Genomic DNA, 17,934 nt, shown 5'->3' on the forward strand with positions numbered 1-17,934 from the left:
GTGGCGGAAGATGTGGCCCATCAGCCCTCAGGAGTCAGGTCTCAGGAGTCGGGCCTCAGGTACTTGTCAGGTACGGTTCTTCTCCTCAAAGCTGCATCCTTACATACCAGCAGTATAGGGGTCCTTACATGCAACCAAGATAGGCGTCCAGATGTAATAACAGGTTCGATTGTATATCACGACGCCGAGCACGTAACATATAATCTCATAAACAGAAAAAAGACGAAAACGAACCGCTGAAAACCAACCAAAACCTATTCTGAACAACCCAGCAACTTATCCGACACGAGAAGAACAACCTATGTAGCAAACCCACAACCCACCCGAAGAAAAAGAAAAACCTAGCCGCAGGCTATGTACAAACAGCATCATAAACAACGAAAAGGGAAGAGAGAAAGAACGAGCAAGAAAGAAGAGGCAGGTAAGTATTACACGAACAGAGACCTTGAATAGAATAATCGATGAGATCAGATGAGGACTTGAGCATGCGAGGCGGGACTGAGTAAATATGCCGATAACCTGGATATATAAGTTATCGAAGAATCGAGAATCGAGCTGAGATTCAGAGAGATGTGGAAGCGAAACGGAGACGGAGACGGAGAAGGCAAAGAGCGTCGACGGGTGAGCTAGTACTGAGCGAGATACTGGAGACTGGAGATGGAGATAAGGATAGAGAATGACGGGGAGCAGCAGAGACCGAATTCAGGATGCGCGAGATGAGAGATGAGAGATGATGGGAGGGGATGTATGTAGGTGTGGAGGTGTGGATGGATGTACGGGTATTTTTCGACAGACAGACAGACGAATAGAATGTCTAAAGCTGAAGAAGAGTGAAAAGCGGGGACCTATAAAACAAAAACAAAGAATAAGAAATAAGAAATACAAAGCGTGCATGATGATATTTTAGTGATCGTGGGCATCCCCCACCCACTCCCCTTCCCCTTCCCCTGCACGGCAACATCCCACTTAACTCTTCATACAAACAAACGTAGGCGCCGCTCCTTCTCCTTCCCCAGGCGGCACGATCCTCCACTTCGCGCCCGACAAGAACGATACATCCCTAAGTGACGGACAAGCCCCACACCACCTCTTCAAATGTCCCTTCTCATGCAACTCCCTCGCCGCCTGCGGCACCGGCGTCCTAATCTGCACCGGCATCAACAACGAACCGCTCCCGTTCCCGTTCGACCCATTCCCGTTCGCACTCAATCCGTCGGCGGTGGTGGGAAGCGGTGACGGCGGCGGCAAAAGATCAAACGAATCGAACCCGGGCGAGACGGGCGACATGAGCGTGGGCGAGACGGGCATGCTCGGTGGGGAAGGAAACAGAAGGGTATATGAATCGATTTCTTGGGATGAGGCTGCGGTCGTTGGACGTGAGTCGAGGAGGAGGAAAGGACGGGGTGTGCGTCGGGAGAGACGGAGTGTGCGGAGGAAGTGGAGGCGTGGGAGGATGCTTGGGATTTGTTTGTATAACGTCTAGCCATGGGGATTGGGGATGGGGATATTCGGTCGGTTAATTCGAAGCATACGTGGAGACGGAGACGGAGACGGAGACGGATTGAATGGGAATGGGAAAGAAAGAAAAGAAGGACACATACCTGATCTTCGAGTACCCAGCCAATATGAAGTTCTTGTAACAGAGGCAAGCCCGACCCAGCGGCCAAGAACAATTTTGCAAGCGTACGTGCGTCCACCGCCTGTGGCGTCGACGATATAATCGACAGACTCGTCAACGACACCGTCGACTGTGCCAAAGCGGACATGAGCGCAGCCGGACGGAGACCATCATAGAGCGTGGAATCGACATGTAACGTAATGGATGTTAGCGGCCTGCCCGGAGCTACGCGAGCAGCGAGCGGCGGTGGGCCGGCGAATCTGGTGAGATTCGAAGCGCACTGGCTGCTTGCGAATAGCGTTGACAGGTCGGCGGCAGACGTCAGATAGGGAAAGGACAGGGAGGTGATGTCGGGTTGGGACGATAGCCAGGAAATGAACGCCGCTGGATCTGGCATGCTGTCCTGGCGGAGGGTGACGCTCTTCAGCCTGAAGGACGCGCCCTGGAGAACGTCGGGGAGAAAGCGGGGCAGGGAGACAGAGGTGAGATTGCGCATGTTGTTGAAGGCCATTGTGAGGGCGAGAGTGAAGGACGGGGAATGGGTAGGGAACGAAGGGCAGACAAAGGATTGGACGAGGTCGGCGATTTCCTTCTTGGACGCAAGAAGGGTGATGCATTGATCGATAGGATGGTCATCGCAATCAGACAGGTCGAGTGCATGATAGAGTGCATGACGTGAGTCTGTCCGGAACTGTTTCGATACTCTCGCGAGGCTCGTAAGGTCGTGCTTCGGCAAGAATGCGAACACAGAGCGAAAGGGGATAGTCGCTCGCCGTGAAGGAGTGGAAGGCGTGGATGGGGTTGGAGTGGACGTGGTCGGAGTGGATGGGTTTGTGGCGGGAGGGGTGGGCGTAGACGGTGTTGAGGTGGACGGTGTGGACGTAGAAGGGGTCGGTGTACTTGCCTTCCGGGATGGCTTGGCGGGCAGTCTAGGAAGCGGCGGTAGTGGCGGCGAGGGTTGACGTGGTGCTACCACAGGCTCTGATACCACAATGGTCGGAGAGCTCAAATGGCGCGCCGCACGACCCAGACCGTCGACGCTGGGTGGCACAGGCAGCGAAGGCGTCGTCGGCGTCGACATGGTGCTGTTCACGGTCATGATGCTCGCACGACGACCAAGCCCGCTTGGCCGTCGGATGTCGGGGGACGGCGGGGACGGCGAGCGGCTGAGCGAGCCCCATGCACGGATGTTGGGCAGGTTCGACGCACCCGACTCGCGTTTTTGACGGATGGTGAAGATGTTCGTGATCGCCGTCACCCGTTTCCGTATCGTCTTTGAGCTCGGATCCGGTTTGAACAGGCTTTCGACCGCGTCCGTCGACGCTTGGCCTGGTTTCAAGCTCGTCTCGAGATTGATCTCAGAGGGCGCTGGTGTGCCCGAGCTGCTCGCGCCCGAGGGTAGACGGGAACGACGACGGCCAAAAAAAGACATAAGTACTAGTAGTTGAGTGCAAGGGAGAGTGGGTTAGCGAGTCGACGGTGGAGGCATGGGCGAAAAACCGACGTCTTCAGCGCGTCCTCCGATCGGGCTCGACTGGTTTTTCAAACAGGCATGATGTCGGCCTCGCACCGCGTTCTCTGGTTGGTTGGGCAACACTGCCGAGCGGGGGCTTCCGTTGCCCTAGTCCAGATGGGGGTCCCGCTTAATGATCTCCATGATCCCGAGACTCCTCGATCTTCAGACCTCTTCAGTAGCTTCCCCGCTAGATATAATCTCTAAACGCTTCAAAGCTTAGGCTCATCATCTTCGCAAGATTCATGCATCTCTCGTGGCATATTGCGGGGAAGTCAGGGCCGATACTTTCTTACATCCCGAACTCATCCCATTACTTACCCCTCAGTACGATAACCATATTCCCCGACCAAAAGAAACGACATCTCCGAAACGGAAAACATATACACTGGTATCCATCCAAATGTCCCGACGTAAATTACCTCCTTTCTCCTACCAAATCACCTCACCTCACCTCGGTCGCCTATCATCCCGCCTCCTATCCCCAACCTGCGTCGGCGGTGGCGAAGCATACGGATGAAACCTCCTCTCCTCCGCATGCCCATGTCTCGACCCCGACGAATCCATCGACCCCCTCGCACCCACCGACCCAGAAGATCCCATCCGTCTCGGTGAATGCGAATGCGAATGTCGATCTTCGACCATCTGCCACGGCCCAGGCGCAGGAACAGGTGATCTCATCTCAGTATCGACATCGATATTGTTCAAGTCCGGCACGGGCGCGGCTTTATTATTGATGATATCCATAAGATTCTCTTCCAGGACGTGCCAGCCATCTACCGAGCGTTCGCGTACACCGCCAGCCCCTACTGCGGTCGAGGGTCCGGGTTGAGTTTGCGAGGGCGGAGGAGTGAAAGGTAAGGGGGCGGACGCGGGACCTGCTTTCGCGGCGCGTACGCCGGCGAGTCTGTTGAGACCCTGTGAGGTGGATTGTTGGATGGCTGTGGGGGTGGAAAGAGTTGGAGGGGACATGGTCGATTGTGTGGCGGGGACGTTGAAACCAGGAGGGGGTAGGTGATGCTGTGGCGGTACGGGCGCGGGAGCAGGAGCAGGTGCAGGATACTCTACAAACGCGAACACCCGTAAGTTCAGCACCTCGCACGAGCGAGAGAAAGATCGTCAAAAATCAAAGCACGTACCCGTCATCGCCGACTTATCCTCCCCCACCCCATCCACCGCATTATTCCTCACATAATCCATAAACTTCAAATACGTATCCAAAACCTGCGGTTTCCAATAAAGATCCTTATGCGTCTCCCTCGCATGGTCCCTCATCGCCCTAATCCACCCCCTCATCTCCTCCTCGCTCGACACGTCCTTCCAATCCCAAATCACCGCCATCATACACACAAAATCGACCGGACTAACCTTCTGCGTCCCCCTCAGCACCTTCAAAAACTCCCTCCCCTCGTCCCTCCTCAACATCTCGATCATTATCCCGAACGCCTGATGCACGTTTGCAATGAATTGGGGAGAGAGGGAAGAGGGGTCGGACATCCAGGAGGCGAGGTGGTCGGCGTTCACGGCGCGTCGGTGGGAGGGGTTGGCCATGAAGTAGATGGCGGCGGCGGTGAAACGGTAGGATTGGCCGCGTTTGTGTTCGAAGGGGACGGAGAGGAAGAGGGGGTCGTGCAGGTATTGGTTTTCGACGGCGGTGATGAGCGCGCTGCGCTCTGTCGCGGTCTCGGCTTTCATTTTCTCTGTCGTGATGAGCGTCAGTGAAATGTGATGAAGAAGGGAGCGGGAGGGGTGACGTTACCTGCGGGCGTTAGCGCCACACCGAGTTGGACGCGCTGCGGGAGGGATTGGCCAATGAACAACGGGGTTTTACCAGGGAACGCAGAGACGTACCTTGAAGATCTCGCGTTCTTGGTTGTCGGTCAGATCTTGGTACTCGACGCATAGGATCTGCTTCTTGGAGAAGAGGTCGCGGTACTTCCGCGGTAGGCGCTCCTGCGTCGGTTTTCGGGTCTTGTACCAGAACTTCGCGTTGGTATCGCTATATGTAAACAGACGGTCAGCTCGATGTACGGATAGGCGGAGAATGCGTGTCGCACTCACGGCTCTCGGACTACAAAAGGTCAGCTTATTTAGGGGATGAATATTTTTGAGAGGAGAGTTGAGACTTACTATATATCTAAGAAGCAATCAGATTGTTGAGGGTTAGTGAAGGTCAAAGCTAGAGAATACATGTACTTACTTCACCATCCATGAACCTGCAATAATGAAATTGAAGAAAAAGATGACATAAATGAGTGAGTCATGTGACTTGTGCCAGTAAATAGGGACCCACTTCTGAATAGAGGTCAGCCTCTGTTTCCCATCAATACAAATCCTCTTCTCAGTCCCATCACTTTCTTGGGACACAGCTGTGCGTGACTGAATAAGCAGAGAGCCTTCAGGACAGGAGAAGAAGAGGCTTACAGAAAATAATTGGAGGAAGATAGAAATTTCTCATGATGGAGTCTAGGACTCCAACTTGCTTGGCTTCTGGCCATACTACATCTGATGATGTGTTCAGATGATGTGAGATGTAAGTCAGCCTGAGATGTTCAGGGTATCCTGTTGAACAGTTCAGCAAAAGCTTACCTCTCTGGTAGTCAGGCTCTAAGTTGATGGTCCCATCTATGATCTGGTCTGTTTCCCCACAAAACAAAAGAACAATATACATCAGTTCATCTTTGACTCTGAGATCGAAGGAATGAAAGAAAAGGAAATGAATTGAAGAAAAAATATGGAAGAGAAAATCTCACCATACAAAGCCTTAGTAGGAAAAGTGATCTGTCTGGGTGCTCTAAGAGCAGCCCTAATCTGATATTCTTTCTTCTTGCTTCTCTTCTGTCCTGTTGGTTTGAAGTTCTCATCTTCAAAGTCAGAGAGATCTGTTTCAGAGGCCATAGATTCAAATGCTTAGAGAGCAGAGGGAGGAGAGCCAGGAATGATGAGATAAGGAGGGAGGGAAGGACAAGAACAACACTGCTCATTGAGGCTCCTGCCAACATCATGACATGTGATGCCATGCTTGGGAAGGTGTCAGCAATTGGAAATTCGGAGCGCGACGGTGCGTAGCGTCGGACCGGAACGGTGAGTAAGTATGAGAGAGGACACCGTCAAGACCGTCATGAACAATCGCTCATGAATATTGACTATATACTCGTCTGAGAATATTCTACTGGCTCTGTTAACTTCATTAGGGGGCCAAAAAGATGAAAGGTAGTACTCCGTTGTCCTTGTACAATTACACAGTCCTATTCTCGAGTTGTGTTTTTAATGCGCACTCACCTCGAGCTCATAAATCATGGCGGGTATCCCTCTCTATGGTCGGTTCACTGTACTATGCCGTGGTGAGAAGAATCGTGTATGCAAGCAGTCAGGTTCTGGGGTTGAGTTCGACATCGATGATGGCGGTTGCAAAAGAACAAGCATGTGTGGCACTACCGCGCCACGTGCTGTGCCACAGCCTGAGTTGAAGCGCGCAATGACCGAACGCGTCTCTTGTCCTTGTTCTCCTTTCGTATTCTTCTCTTACTCCAGATTCTCTTGCTTGTACGATATAATCTTGATTCTGGCTCTGTGAAGGCACGATGAATAGAAGCAAGTACACGACACCGCGAAATGCAGCAGCACCGTCTAGCGCACGGCCGACGACGAGGGCCACCACAGGCATCAAACGCGATTCACTACAGGCCGAACTCGAGCGAGGTCCGTCTCATTCAAGCCCAGTTGTAGGCGCAGATTTACCTACAGACCGATGTCATACAGATCCTCAACTTTCAACTGCCAAACGCCAGCAGCGCACCGAGGCCCTCTCTACATCCATGGCTCGTGCCTCCCTCGAGCGTCAGCTCGTAGCGGCCCAGACGGCCAAGCTCGAACTCGAGACGAAACTCAGAGAGAAGGAATCGCGGATAGACGTGCTCGAATCAGATCGTCTATATCTTTCGGAGGAGGGGAAGAAATATAAAGAGGAGCTGGAACGTGAAACTGGTAGTTGGGAGGCACAAAAGGTGCGGTCCTACTTCACTCAACATCGTGACGTTGTTCTGTATCCATTGACTGACATATATATCATCTTGCACGACGCCTCGGCTACTCAATATGTTACCTTCCTTTACCTTTGACTTCAAAGGCAAAACTTGACTCGGAGCTTCGGGAACTCCGTACTGCTTTGACTTCCCTGCGCGAAGAACACGCCGACCTTCAAGACGCACACTCGACCCTTTCCAACTCGACCTCCAACACCATCGCATCCCAAAAGTCCCAAATAATCACCCTCACCTCCCACCTCTCGCACCTCCAATCCCAAGTCTCAGAACTCCAGACCCTCGCCTCCGAACGTGGCAACACCATCTCGTCCCTCCAGAACGAGATCGACGAGCTCAGCTCAGCACAGGCCGATACGTCGCGAGCGAGCATGGAGGAACAGGATTGGGATGTGTTGAGACAGGAGCTGCATAGACAGTCGGGGTATACGACTAAGCTGGAGAGCGCGAACGTGAAGCTGAAGAGGGAGATTGCGTTGTTGAAGGACAGGCAGACGAGCGTGGAGGTATTGAGGGAGGAGAAGAGGGGTTTGGAGAAGAAGGTGCAGGGTGTGGATAAGCTCAGAGAGCGAGTTATCACACTCGAGGGCGAGTTGCAGGCGGCACAGAAGGAGCGTAAGGAGTGGTACGTCTATGACTCCTTCGGTTTCCCTCCTTGTGTACATATTAATTCTGACGCATTTCTGTAGGGCCACACGTGCGACGCAGCTAGATAGTCCATCCAAAGTCCCCGTCACCGTCACTCAGAGTCTCTCCGCCCTTCGTCTCGAACATGCTCGTCTTCTCGAAGAACATGGCGCAGCCAAGGCCCTCCTGCGGACCCGCGAAGCTGAGATCGCAGCCCTTCAAGACCGCGAGTCGGAGAATCGCGAAACCATCGAGACATTGCAACAAGATCAACGTCGGCTGAAGGACAAGCTTTCGCGATTAGAGCACGGCGCTACGCTGGCGGAGAGGGAGGTCGGGTTCCTGAAGTCCTTGAACGTAAGCTACTCTTTGTGTCTTTGTGACGATTTTCGCACTCTCAATCAAATTTGACCATTGTGCAGGAGAGTTATATAGCAGAAGAGTCAGCGAACCAGACAGGCGAAGTCGACAGAGCGAAGGACGAGCAGATCAAGAACCTCACAGAATTGATCGAAGAGTACAGAGCCAAACTCGACGCCTCCGAAAAGGCTCTGGAGCAACGACCTGAGACGATGAAGCCCACCGCTCGTTCGGAGGAACTCAAAGCCCAGCTCGAAGCACTGAAACAAACTACCCAGGAGCTCGAGGATGGTCAGTTTCCTCTGCTGTCCAACGTCAGATCGCAAATGAGCTTAATATCCACCCACAGCATTGAAAGATCGTGACGTCACCATTGAGGAATACGAAACACAGATCGAGAGCCTCGAACAGACGCTCTTCGAGCTGCGTGGCGAGATCGGTGCGGGGCATCATGTTCCGCCAGGCGTGCGCGTTCTCTCGATGAAGGAGAATCCGATGCAGGAGTGGTTTGACTCAAGGAAAGAGGTTTTCGATAGGCTGAAGAGCGAGAATGAGGCATTGATGAACCGGTTGAGGGATCTTGAGGAGGCGGGCGTCAAGACAACAGACGGCCAAGGCAGCTCTGCAGATGATCTAGTACCAAGGGAGAGTTGGGAGGTCGTGAATAAGGAAAAGATGGAGTTGCAGGGGGAGTTGAAGGCGAAGGATAAGAGAATCCTGAGGTTACAGCAGGTCAGCTCCTGTCTCATCCTCCGCCTTTCCTTCTATCTGCGTCCACGCCAATGCTAACGACGATCTCCCCCAGGTCTTTAGTGTGAAAGCCGAAGAATTCAAATCTGCCGTCTCCTCCATCATGGGCCTCAAAGTCGCATTCTACCCCAACGGTCAAGTCCGCGTCACCTCCCAATACGATCTCAACGTCTCCTTCATCTTCCAACCAGCCAAAGCGCCCGCCAAGAACCCGGTCAAAGCCAGCATGAACGCCAACAAGGACGATGAGGAGATGTCGATGACGCTCGTGGCCCAGGGCGAGGGTGGACCACAGGATCTGCCACAGATCATGAGGAACTGGATCGAGGTTGAGCACAGTATACCAGGTTTCATGGCGAGCGTGACGTTGGAGTGTTATGACAAGTGGAAGTCGGAGCATGGGCAGGGGCAGGCGTAGCTTGTTACTGTGGCGTTTCGGTGTTGTCATTCTCTTTTATCTTTATAGGCTTTGCGGATCGACTGAATAAGAATGCGAGAATGCAGCAGGGCGCTGATGGATCGCTCGCTCCACGATTCCAGTCACTGGCAGAGCCTTTACAACGGTGTCAGTCCTACCGTCGCTTTACAGCCTTCGACACTCGTGCGGTTGTTGCCTCCTTCCGTGAATGAGTATGAATATCTTGCGATCCGTAGGTATCGGAATCCATCTTGTCGCAAACCGCTCTGCGTTCCTCAGTCCGACTGTACATTCAGATTGTCACTGCTGACGCGTATGAGATCACAATCCTACTTCCGTCTCAGCGAAATCAGTTCCCGTAATGGCTTCCTTCCAGGCCTCCAAGCATTCTAGAGTCTCTTCACATTTCTCTTTGACGACCTCATAGCAGTCGCTGCCGATCTGAAGCGATCCCGAACGCGGTATGGGTTTGCCGGCTGCGAGACCCTCCGAGCGAACGATGTCGACGATGAGAGAGCAGAGCTTTGGGGTGGAGCCGAGTTGGTTTCCATCGAGCTCTACCGATAATTGAGGAGAAGTCAGAGAGCGAGGTGGAATGGCGGAGACATGACATTGACGTTTGTGGGTGAGGTCAAAGTACTTACTATTGAAGATCTCGTCTTTCGCTCCGATCATCTCTCGATAGTCTTGAACATGTTCACACCGAGGGTTAGCAGGTCATATTTCGCGTTAGGGCACGAATGGACAAGAATTTGTTTCACCTTCAATGTGATTCACGTATGGAGCCCGATTGGCAGGATCGACGGCTTTCGTTCTGAAGTATCCCGGTTCGATACAGAGAGAGCGCAAACCAAACGGTGATAGTTCCACATCCATAGATTCTGAGATGCCTAGGAAACAGCGTGAATAAATTACTACAATATCTTGAAATGGAAAAAAGGACTGGAAATTGCACACCCCGCATAGCGTGTTTTGCTCCAACATACACTCCGTGGGTGTTGCCTCCCCTGAGCAACCGAAACATAAACCCTGTTACTCAGTACATGTTACGTGCTTCGGCAGAGTCAAAAAGTCTGATGGGGAGGAACGCTTACTGCCAACCCGTCAGCGAGCCTATCCATACTATTTTACCAGATCGCTGCTTTCGCATGTAGGGTAGGAAGGCGCGCGCGACGTTCAGCCCACCAAACAGCAAAACACTAACAGTGGTATCGCGTAGAGAAGAATGCATGTTAGTTCTGCCTTAATGAAGATACGAACTAGACTAACTTGAACTGGGAGAACGTCTCCTCCGGTCTGATACAAAGAATTCACATATCCGTCAGTGCTGTGGCTCAGAATGAAACTTTCTTCACGCGGAGACATACGTGACCTCCTCCAACGCGCCTACCGCAATGAGCGCACCTGAGAAAAACCAGCCCCTGAGTATCATGATCCCTGCAGCGAGTGGGTCTTTAAACTCACCCGCATTGTTCACGACCACATCCACCCTGCCCCACAAACCCACCGCCTTTTCCGCACATACCTTCAGCTCATTTAACGGAGCAGTAACATCCAATTTTAGGACGGCCACTTGTGTATCGAACTTCTTCAGTTCTGAATCAGCTTGGAGTTGGCGGAATGAGCGCTCTCGAGCGGTGGCGATAACTCTGTCACCGCGTCGAAGGGCGGCCAGGGCGAGCTCGTATCCAATGCCAGAGCTGCATCAGGGTATTGTGTGAGCTTGAGTAAAAATCAGAGAACATAAAATGGTTATGAGCCGACGCACGATGTGCCAGTGATGAACCAGACCAGCGCAGATGCGGTTGGATGTGCAGACATGGTTGCAAGCCTAGTAGGGGGAACAGTGCGAATTGCACTTCTCAGAGTCGATTTATAGTAGAATATGGTGGGCGCAAGTTGAGCCCTCGCGCTGACCAATGAAGAATGCTCTAGATACTAAATATACTGCTTCGTGGTGCTTTGGTTGGAGCGATTTAGGGGCCCCAGTTCCATACTCGTTGTTTTAGATATAGATGCCCTCCAGGGGAGGCTTTCGATGCCACGGAAATGGCAGGAGCACTCCGGTCGCTGGTAAAGTGCCTTCATAATGGTGTCAGTGTTATCATTGCTTTATAATCTTCGATACTCGTGCAGTTGCTAGCTCCTTCCACCAATGGTTATGAATATCGTACGATCCGCAGGTATCGGAATCCATTTTGTCGCAAAGTCTACCAATACATACAAATCACCACTGATCACGAGCATGGGATCAACCGCAAGCAATTCAGAAGGCAGTCGTTCAACGCACCATCATACTTCAGTCTCAACAAAATCAGTTCCCGTGATGACCTCCTTCCAAACCTCCAAGCACTCTAGAGTCTCCTGACACTTCTCTTTGACGACCTCATAACAATCACTGCCAATCTGGAGCGAGCCTGAACGTGGTATGGGTTTGTCGGCTGCGAGACCTTCCGAGCGAATTATGTCTACGATGAGATAACAGAGCTTTGGGGTGGAGCCACGTTGATTCCCAGAGAGTTCTATAGATAAGTCAGGAGAAATCAGATAGCCAGGCAAACCGATGGAGACATGATGTTGACGTGGGTCGAAGACTTTGTAGTAGAGGTCGAAGTACTCACTCTTGAATATCTCGTCTTTCGCGCTGATTATCTCTTGATAGTCTTGTAATGTTCACATCGAGTTAGCAGGTCGTAATTCACGCAAGGCACAGATAGACAAGACGCTGTTTCACCTTCAATGCGACTCACGTATGGAGCCCGATTAGCAGCATCAATGAGTTTCGTTCTGAAGTATCCCGGCTCGATACAGAGAGAGCGTAAGCCAAACGGTGATATTTCCGCGTCCATGGACTCTGAGATGCCTAAGAAATATGGTGAAGAAATTACGACACCAAGTTGGAGTCCCCAGAAAGGACTTGATATACATACCTCGCATAGCGTGTTTCACTCCAGCATACATCCCGAGGGTGTCGCCTCCCCTGAGCAGTCAAAGCAGAAGCCCTATTGATCAGTACATGTTACGTGCTTCAACCAATTAAAAAAGCCTGAGGTCGGCTTGCTTACTGCCAACCTGTCAGCGAGCCTATCCACACGATTTTACCGGATCGCTGCTTTCGCATGTAGGGTAGAAAGGCCCTTGCGACGTTCAGCCCCCCAAACAGTGAAGCACTGCCAGTAGTATTACGTGGAGTAAGATGCAGGTCAGTTCTTCCTTAATTGAAGACAGGAATTAGACTGACTTGAACTGAGCGAACGTCTCCTCCGGTCTAAAACAAAGAAACCAATTCTACGTCAGTGCTGTGACTCAAAAGGGAACTTTTTGCGCATAGACACTGACGTGATCTCTTCCAAAGCGCCTACCGCAATGAACGAGCCTGGAAAACGCCACCACTGAGTACGATCATCTCCGGATCGAGTCAGTCTCCAAACTCACCTGCATTGTTCACGACCACGTCCACCCTGCCCCAAAAACCCATCGCCTTTTCCGCACATGCCTTCAGCTCATCCAACGGGTCAATAACATCCAATTTCAGAACCTCCAATTGTGTACCGAACTTCTTCAGCTCTGGGTCAGCTTGGAGCTGGGAGAATGAGCGCTGTCGGGTGGTGGCGATAACTTTGTCACCGCGTTGAAGGGCGGCCAGAGCGAGTTCGTATCCGATGCCAGAGCTGCATCAGGATATTGTGTGAGATCGAAGAATTGATCAGAGGGCAACAGAAATTTCTAAGTTAACGCACGATGTGCCAGTAATGAGCCAGACCAGCGTAGAACCGGTTGTGTTGGCAGACATGGCTACAAGCGTAGTAGGGGGAATGGTGCGCATTGGACATCTCAGAGTCGATTTATAGTGGAATAGGGTTGGCGCCTTGGTTCCTCGAACCAACCAATGGAGGAGGCTCTAGAGACCAACTGTACTGCCCCAAAGGCCCAGAAAAATCTTCGAACCACTAGAAGCTTCAGTGAACGAAAATCAAGCCAAGTTTGGAGACCTAATCATTTCTCGCTGTTAGGCATGCACCGTCGGTGACGCTTTCAGGCGCTTATGCGTATCAAAGAACTGATTATCCAGGATATCCACAAGTGCATTAGGGGACAAAGGTGAGCATTGTTAGGAGAGGTTTAGAAGCCAAGCCCCACACTCGGGGTTTTCGATGTAGCAATTGGAAGGGTTGTATGCCAGTGAGCGCTTGCTGAGCGAACCACGCGACTACAGAGGCAACCCAAAGTCAGTTTCACAGTGTTTTAGAGAGGATGCGTCCAAGTGATAGCGAAGATAGTCGACTCCATGCGGGGGCTTCGATGGCATGGCAATAGGAAGAGTTGTCCACCACTGGTACCAAGGTCCATGGCCAGCTCAAGGCGAACCATGCGACCCCGTAGACATTCCCAGAGTCTGTTTGCGCGGTATTTCAAAGAAAAGCCTAGTGATGGCGAGTATAGTTATAATCCAAAGAAGCGGCTTGAATCGTCAAGCAAGTCGAACTTGAGGTTTTTTGAAGCGATTCGTGACAGTTGGACTCCACCAGGCTGACACCGCGGACAAGGCCGGGACGACGTAGACGCTCCCGGAGAATCACGGAACGTGGTTCCTCACGCAGCTCGCCCCTGAAATTCCCTGACCGCCACACTCGATGGCAAGAAGTTCACTCAAATACTAGTGATGGTACGTATTCGAGATGAACCCACGGGCCTCAGCCTCAGATCCAACAAAGAGCCCTAGGCAAACGGGGCAAACCATTGGAGCCATTGGTAGTGGCAAGAAACCGCCAATCAGCGCGTGCTGGACCACCTTTGTACGTGCTACATATGTCACCAAAATCCCGAGATATCTGCCTATGATGATGAACGCAGCCGTGGGCCACCAAATAATAACGACGAAGCAGCCTCCGGCCAACCAGACGGTAGGGTAGGTTGGCTGGAATAGGATGTAGTATGTACTAGTCCCCAAGACATATGGAAGAGGGGAAGCAAAGGCACGAAGACTCGAGTGCTCAAGTTACAGTGGTGTGTGAACGAGAGGAGTAGAGCGGAGTGTGGTATGAGAGGATGGGAAAATAGTTGTAAAGGAATAAACAAGAGAAAAAGAGAGACTGATAAAAAGACCGAATCACCGAATCCAAAAACTGGTACAAATGGCCGTCGTCGCCCTACATACACACCGCCCGACGTGCTACATACACTCCACACACACCCCACGGAGAAACGAAAATACATTTGCAATTGAACTTCTCGGTCATGCTTCATGCAAGTCGTGCAAAGAGAGCGGAACTTCTCGATATATGGTCCATGGGCCTTCGTACTGGTTCCCTTCCTCAGCCCCGCGATTTCCCCGATTCTAGTTGTTGACTTGACCCTCAGCATCGGAATTATGCTCGTCACCGATACCCAGGCCCAGCCCTATGCCCATGCACAACCCCGCGCCACGTCTCTATAAAGCTAGCTCAGCCGGTCCTCCTAGAGCATCACAGACTACGATCGCCGCAACCGATCAAGCTCCCCCCGTCGACGAATTGACCCCACTCGCAATCCTCAACCCACCCACCGTATTCCCCTTCCCCTCCCTCTCCTTATCTCCGCTAGCCTGCACCTCCTTATTGGCATTACTCGACGCCTCATCCAGATACAATCTGTTTTCTTCGATATAGCGCACGACGGCCGCGGGTAGGAGGTACCGTACGGACAGGCCGCGACGGAGGAAGAGGCGCACTTTCGTCGAAGAGACGTCGTTCTGGATGAGCTGGTTGATGAAGAAGATGTTGTGTCGCCAGCGGGCGAGGGCTTCGGTGGCTTGGTCCATGTCGGAGCCGGCTCGTTCGACGATGAAGGTTCCGAATTTGCCGAGGATGTGGTCCAACTGCGTTCATGAGCGACGTCATCGCGGTAACACAAATACAAAAATAAGTTAGGATGCGAGGTCAAACGTCTAACGGGAGAGGCAGAAGGATGCAATTTGCCGGGTGCGTTGCGGAGTAGGATGATGCAATTTGAGCGCAGACGTACATCAGCCTCAGACCAGACCCCAGGTTCGGACATGGTGCTGATCAGATCCGACCCGGCAAGCAACATAACGCGCACATCGCGTCGTTCGCCTTCTTGGGTATGCACACCGCCGAGGACGGTATTGATTTCGTGCTCAAAATGATCGAGGACGACGGCTGTACGTTGGTATTCTTGGAAGGCCTCCCATGGATCGACCATGAGCCATTCGGAAGTTTCTTCCGTGGCGAGCGTGCACATGTTTACTCTGGAAAGGGGAGGAAAGTGTTAATATGATACATTCTTATGACGAGGAATGGTATGATAGTAATGAAAAGTCGAGAAAAATCCTAAGGTTATGGAGAACAAGATAACGAGTTATACCGAGAATGCCGGAAGGCTCGTCAGACATCCAAAACTACAACATGAAGCATAACCTTGAGCCAGAATGCAGCAGCGCCAGACGTGTGAGGGCGATTAGGGGTTGTGGCGTCGGAAGGGAAAGCGGTACCGAAACAATGAGCATGACCGAGAATGTTACGGCAGCGCTTTGACTACCAAGGGATATACGCTCCGGCCGTTCGCCATAGCAAACCGCTATGCGACCATTCGACGCAAGCGGTCGGTGAAAGCGGCGAGCAGATGGACGACAAAACGTCCCCGTCGATCAACACAACGACGAACGACGACGGAAGTTCGCTTCGGTGTCCAGGGCCGACGAGGTCAAATTCGAGTCACCGTCTTTCAAACCATTCGTGAAGCTCCTTCCGATTTTTGTGCAACGACGCACACGCAATTGATGCTTCCCTGCACGATAACGCCACTGTGTGTGTAGAGGCGGAATACAATCCCACACCCACTGAAGACCGCGAGACCACGAGACCCACAAGAGATAGATGACATGACCGAACGGAACTCACCGATGATTTGCGCTCAAGAGACCTGGCTTTTTGTACTGGTCACTGACCGGGGAGAGGTATCCCCCGAGGATCTCAAAGTCCGTATTCTGCCTGACATAGTCGACAGCCATCTCAAACATTCGGAGGTGAAGGTATGTGACGGGACTGAAGGAGCCACATGCTACGAGCACGATAGGCTGTTTTTCCGAGTTGCGAAGGACGCGGTTGAGACGATGGTGTGGGAATGAATAATTTGGTGGTGACGTGAATTGTCGGGTAAGAGCTGGAGGAGAGTCTGGCGAGGCAGACATTGTAGACGTCGGGAACGGCGAGCAAATGAAGATGTGGAGCTAGAAATAATGGCTGGCTGAGTGGCGGAAAAGCTGTTCAGATATTAGCTCCAAAACCCTAAATAATGATGAAAGAAAACAATGAACCTGGGTAGATGATGGCCGAGGTAGAGAGGAGAGCACTGTGAGTTTGGGATAGTGTGGTGGGGAGAGGAGAGGGGATAAGAAACGGTCCAGATGACGGACCCGCGCCGAGCTTGAAACTACTGCATAGCAGGCCCATTAATGGCAGTTGGTTCTCACGTTTCTAGGTGGCGCCCTTATGGCGGCCAATTGGTGGCTGTTCCGCAAGGTCGGCGCTGCCGTCCATACCCACATCTTCCCCCCGCTGACAATATTCCTGTCTCCCAGCTGACTCACTCATCCGCATCGCGGGCGGTAACGCAGGTCGGTGTTCATATCAACAGTTGCGGCGGTACTTTCATGACCAAGTAGTTCTTCCGATGCACCAAACGGGAGGACAACCACCCATTTCCGCCTCCAGGGCTAAAAGCGCTTCTACATACGCACGCTATTCGCGAAGGCCATGTCAGCGCACTCGTACAGCTATTGATGCTGAGATCAACCGCAAGGATGAACTCGCGGAGCAAATTCGTGCAATGCTCCATTCTTGGAACTACTTCAAGTTTTCGTTTTTTGTCCCTCGAATTCTTCATCATCCTCTGTGGCTGCAGATCTGCCCACTGACGCTTGATATATCTGTCTGGATCAAATTCCTAATGGCACCATGACATCAACCGAACTTATGGATATCGCTGAACAACTCTGGAAAGTCTTCGCAGGGATGCAACCTACTCTAGAGGCTCAGTTACACCACCGGCAAACTCTATCACACCTTTTCCCGGTCTACTATTGTTACAACAACGTTGCGCGTGTGTATTACTCCCATATTCCGAGACTCCGAGCTTAGAGACTTTTATTGACATCTGCGCCACACCATTCTCGGGGTAACTATCGTCTTAACTCCTTTGTAATGTGCCCCCATTGACATACTGTTTATTCACGCATACCTATTGCCTCGAACCGTCATGGCGGTCTATACCTTGTACTCGCGCAGCCGTCACATACTGGGCTATAGAGACTCGGTTACCAGTCTGGGTCGTTCCGGTCGACCGGTTCTTCTACTGCTGATGATAGTATATCTAAGGTCTACCTCGGTTTATTTTCTCGACGATGCCAAGGTGATTTATCCCATGGGCATGTTACTGATTAACAGGTCCTTCGACTCATTCATCTAATGCGGAGCCCTGCACTTCGTCGACCTACCTTCCCTGATAATCCCACGTCCTCCTACTTCCGCCTTCCGCCGACAACACTCTTCTTTCATGAAGTTAGGGACCACACACCTGCAGTTTATTCATATCGTTCGACAAGTCT

The 17,934-nt window shown here is 52.0% G+C and overlaps 5 protein-coding genes across 5 annotated transcripts; all 5 read right to left on the reverse strand.

Annotated features, from left to right (window-relative positions):
* Nucleotides 1–166: 166 nt before the first annotated feature.
* On the reverse strand, nt 167–3,133 carry STEHIDRAFT_125711 (uncharacterized protein). Its single transcript, XM_007310103.1, has 2 exons — nt 1,602–3,133; nt 167–1,479 (listed from the first exon to the last, which is right to left on the reverse strand). Exons 1-2 carry the CDS (start codon nt 3,048–3,050, stop codon nt 967–969), a joined length of 1,962 nt encoding a protein of 653 aa, XP_007310165.1. The 5' UTR covers nt 3,051–3,133; the 3' UTR covers nt 167–966.
* Nucleotides 3,134–3,480: 347 nt separating this feature from the next.
* STEHIDRAFT_125712 (uncharacterized protein) lies at nt 3,481–6,086 on the reverse strand. Its single transcript, XM_007310104.1, has 11 exons — nt 5,885–6,086; nt 5,721–5,768; nt 5,556–5,636; nt 5,425–5,500; nt 5,332–5,347; nt 5,262–5,268; nt 5,193–5,202; nt 4,983–5,130; nt 4,891–4,924; nt 4,271–4,831; nt 3,481–4,195 (listed from the first exon to the last, which is right to left on the reverse strand). The coding sequence occupies exons 1-11, from the start codon at nt 6,027–6,029 to the stop codon at nt 3,582–3,584; spliced, it is 1,740 nt and encodes a 579-aa protein (XP_007310166.1). The 5' UTR covers nt 6,030–6,086; the 3' UTR covers nt 3,481–3,581.
* Nucleotides 6,087–9,650: 3,564 nt separating this feature from the next.
* Nucleotides 9,651–11,150, reverse strand: STEHIDRAFT_162469 (NAD-P-binding protein; the record flags this gene model as incomplete). The annotated part of the gene is made up of 9 exons (XM_007310105.1): nt 9,651–9,886; nt 9,974–10,015; nt 10,091–10,219; nt 10,316–10,336; nt 10,461–10,528; nt 10,599–10,625; nt 10,697–10,733; nt 10,794–11,029; nt 11,098–11,150. 9 exons carry the CDS (start codon nt 11,148–11,150, stop codon nt 9,651–9,653), a joined length of 849 nt encoding a protein of 282 aa, XP_007310167.1.
* A 471-nt stretch (nt 11,151–11,621) lies between these two features.
* STEHIDRAFT_162470 (NAD-P-binding protein) lies at nt 11,622–13,122 on the reverse strand (the record flags this gene model as incomplete). Its single annotated transcript, XM_007310106.1, has 9 exons — nt 11,622–11,851; nt 11,891–11,992; nt 12,064–12,192; nt 12,260–12,309; nt 12,395–12,499; nt 12,571–12,597; nt 12,669–12,705; nt 12,765–13,000; nt 13,070–13,122. 9 exons carry the CDS (start codon nt 13,120–13,122, stop codon nt 11,622–11,624), a joined length of 969 nt encoding a protein of 322 aa, XP_007310168.1.
* Nucleotides 13,123–14,091: 969 nt separating this feature from the next.
* STEHIDRAFT_86956 (Nucleotidylyl transferase) lies at nt 14,092–16,707 on the reverse strand. The gene is made up of 4 exons (XM_007310107.1): nt 16,645–16,707; nt 16,229–16,590; nt 15,333–15,576; nt 14,092–15,186 (listed from the first exon to the last, which is right to left on the reverse strand). The coding sequence occupies exons 2-4, from the start codon at nt 16,516–16,518 to the stop codon at nt 14,821–14,823; spliced, it is 900 nt and encodes a 299-aa protein (XP_007310169.1). The 5' UTR covers nt 16,519–16,590; nt 16,645–16,707; the 3' UTR covers nt 14,092–14,820.
* Between the last annotated feature and the right edge of the window lie 1,227 nt (nt 16,708–17,934).

The sequence above is a fragment of the Stereum hirsutum genome (assembly GCF_000264905.1).
Source record: "Stereum hirsutum FP-91666 SS1 unplaced genomic scaffold STEHIscaffold_19, whole genome shotgun sequence".
Lineage (NCBI taxonomy): Eukaryota > Fungi > Basidiomycota > Agaricomycetes > Russulales > Stereaceae > Stereum > Stereum hirsutum.

Bases quoted from the DNA above. Each gene is read 5' to 3' on its own strand.
- STEHIDRAFT_125711 (XM_007310103.1), bottom strand. From the start codon at position 3,050: ATGTCTTTTTTTGGCCGTCGTCGTTCCCGTCTACCCTCGGGCGCGAGC. The intron at 1,480-1,601 runs GTATGTGTCCTT...CCCCATGGCTAG, and splicing joins GCTGGGTACTCGAAGATCAG to ACGTTATACAAACAAATCCC.
- STEHIDRAFT_125712 (XM_007310104.1), bottom strand. From the start codon at position 6,029: ATGGCCTCTGAAACAGATCTCTCTGACTTTGAAGATGAGAACTTCAAA. The intron at 5,637-5,720 runs GTAAGCTTTTGC...ACACATCATCAG, and splicing joins AGAGCCTGACTACCAGAGAG to ATGTAGTATGGCCAGAAGCC. The intron at 4,925-4,982 runs GTACGTCTCTGC...TCCCTCCCGCAG, and splicing joins AAGAACGCGAGATCTTCAAG to CGCGTCCAACTCGGTGTGGC.
- STEHIDRAFT_86956 (XM_007310107.1), bottom strand. From the start codon at position 16,518: ATGTCTGCCTCGCCAGACTCTCCTCCAGCTCTTACCCGACAATTCACG. The intron at 15,577-16,228 runs GTGAGTTCCGTT...TCCCCTTTCCAG, and splicing joins CTCTTGAGCGCAAATCATCG to AGTAAACATGTGCACGCTCG. The intron at 15,187-15,332 runs GTACGTCTGCGC...TCATGAACGCAG, and splicing joins GGGTCTGGTCTGAGGCTGAT to TTGGACCACATCCTCGGCAA.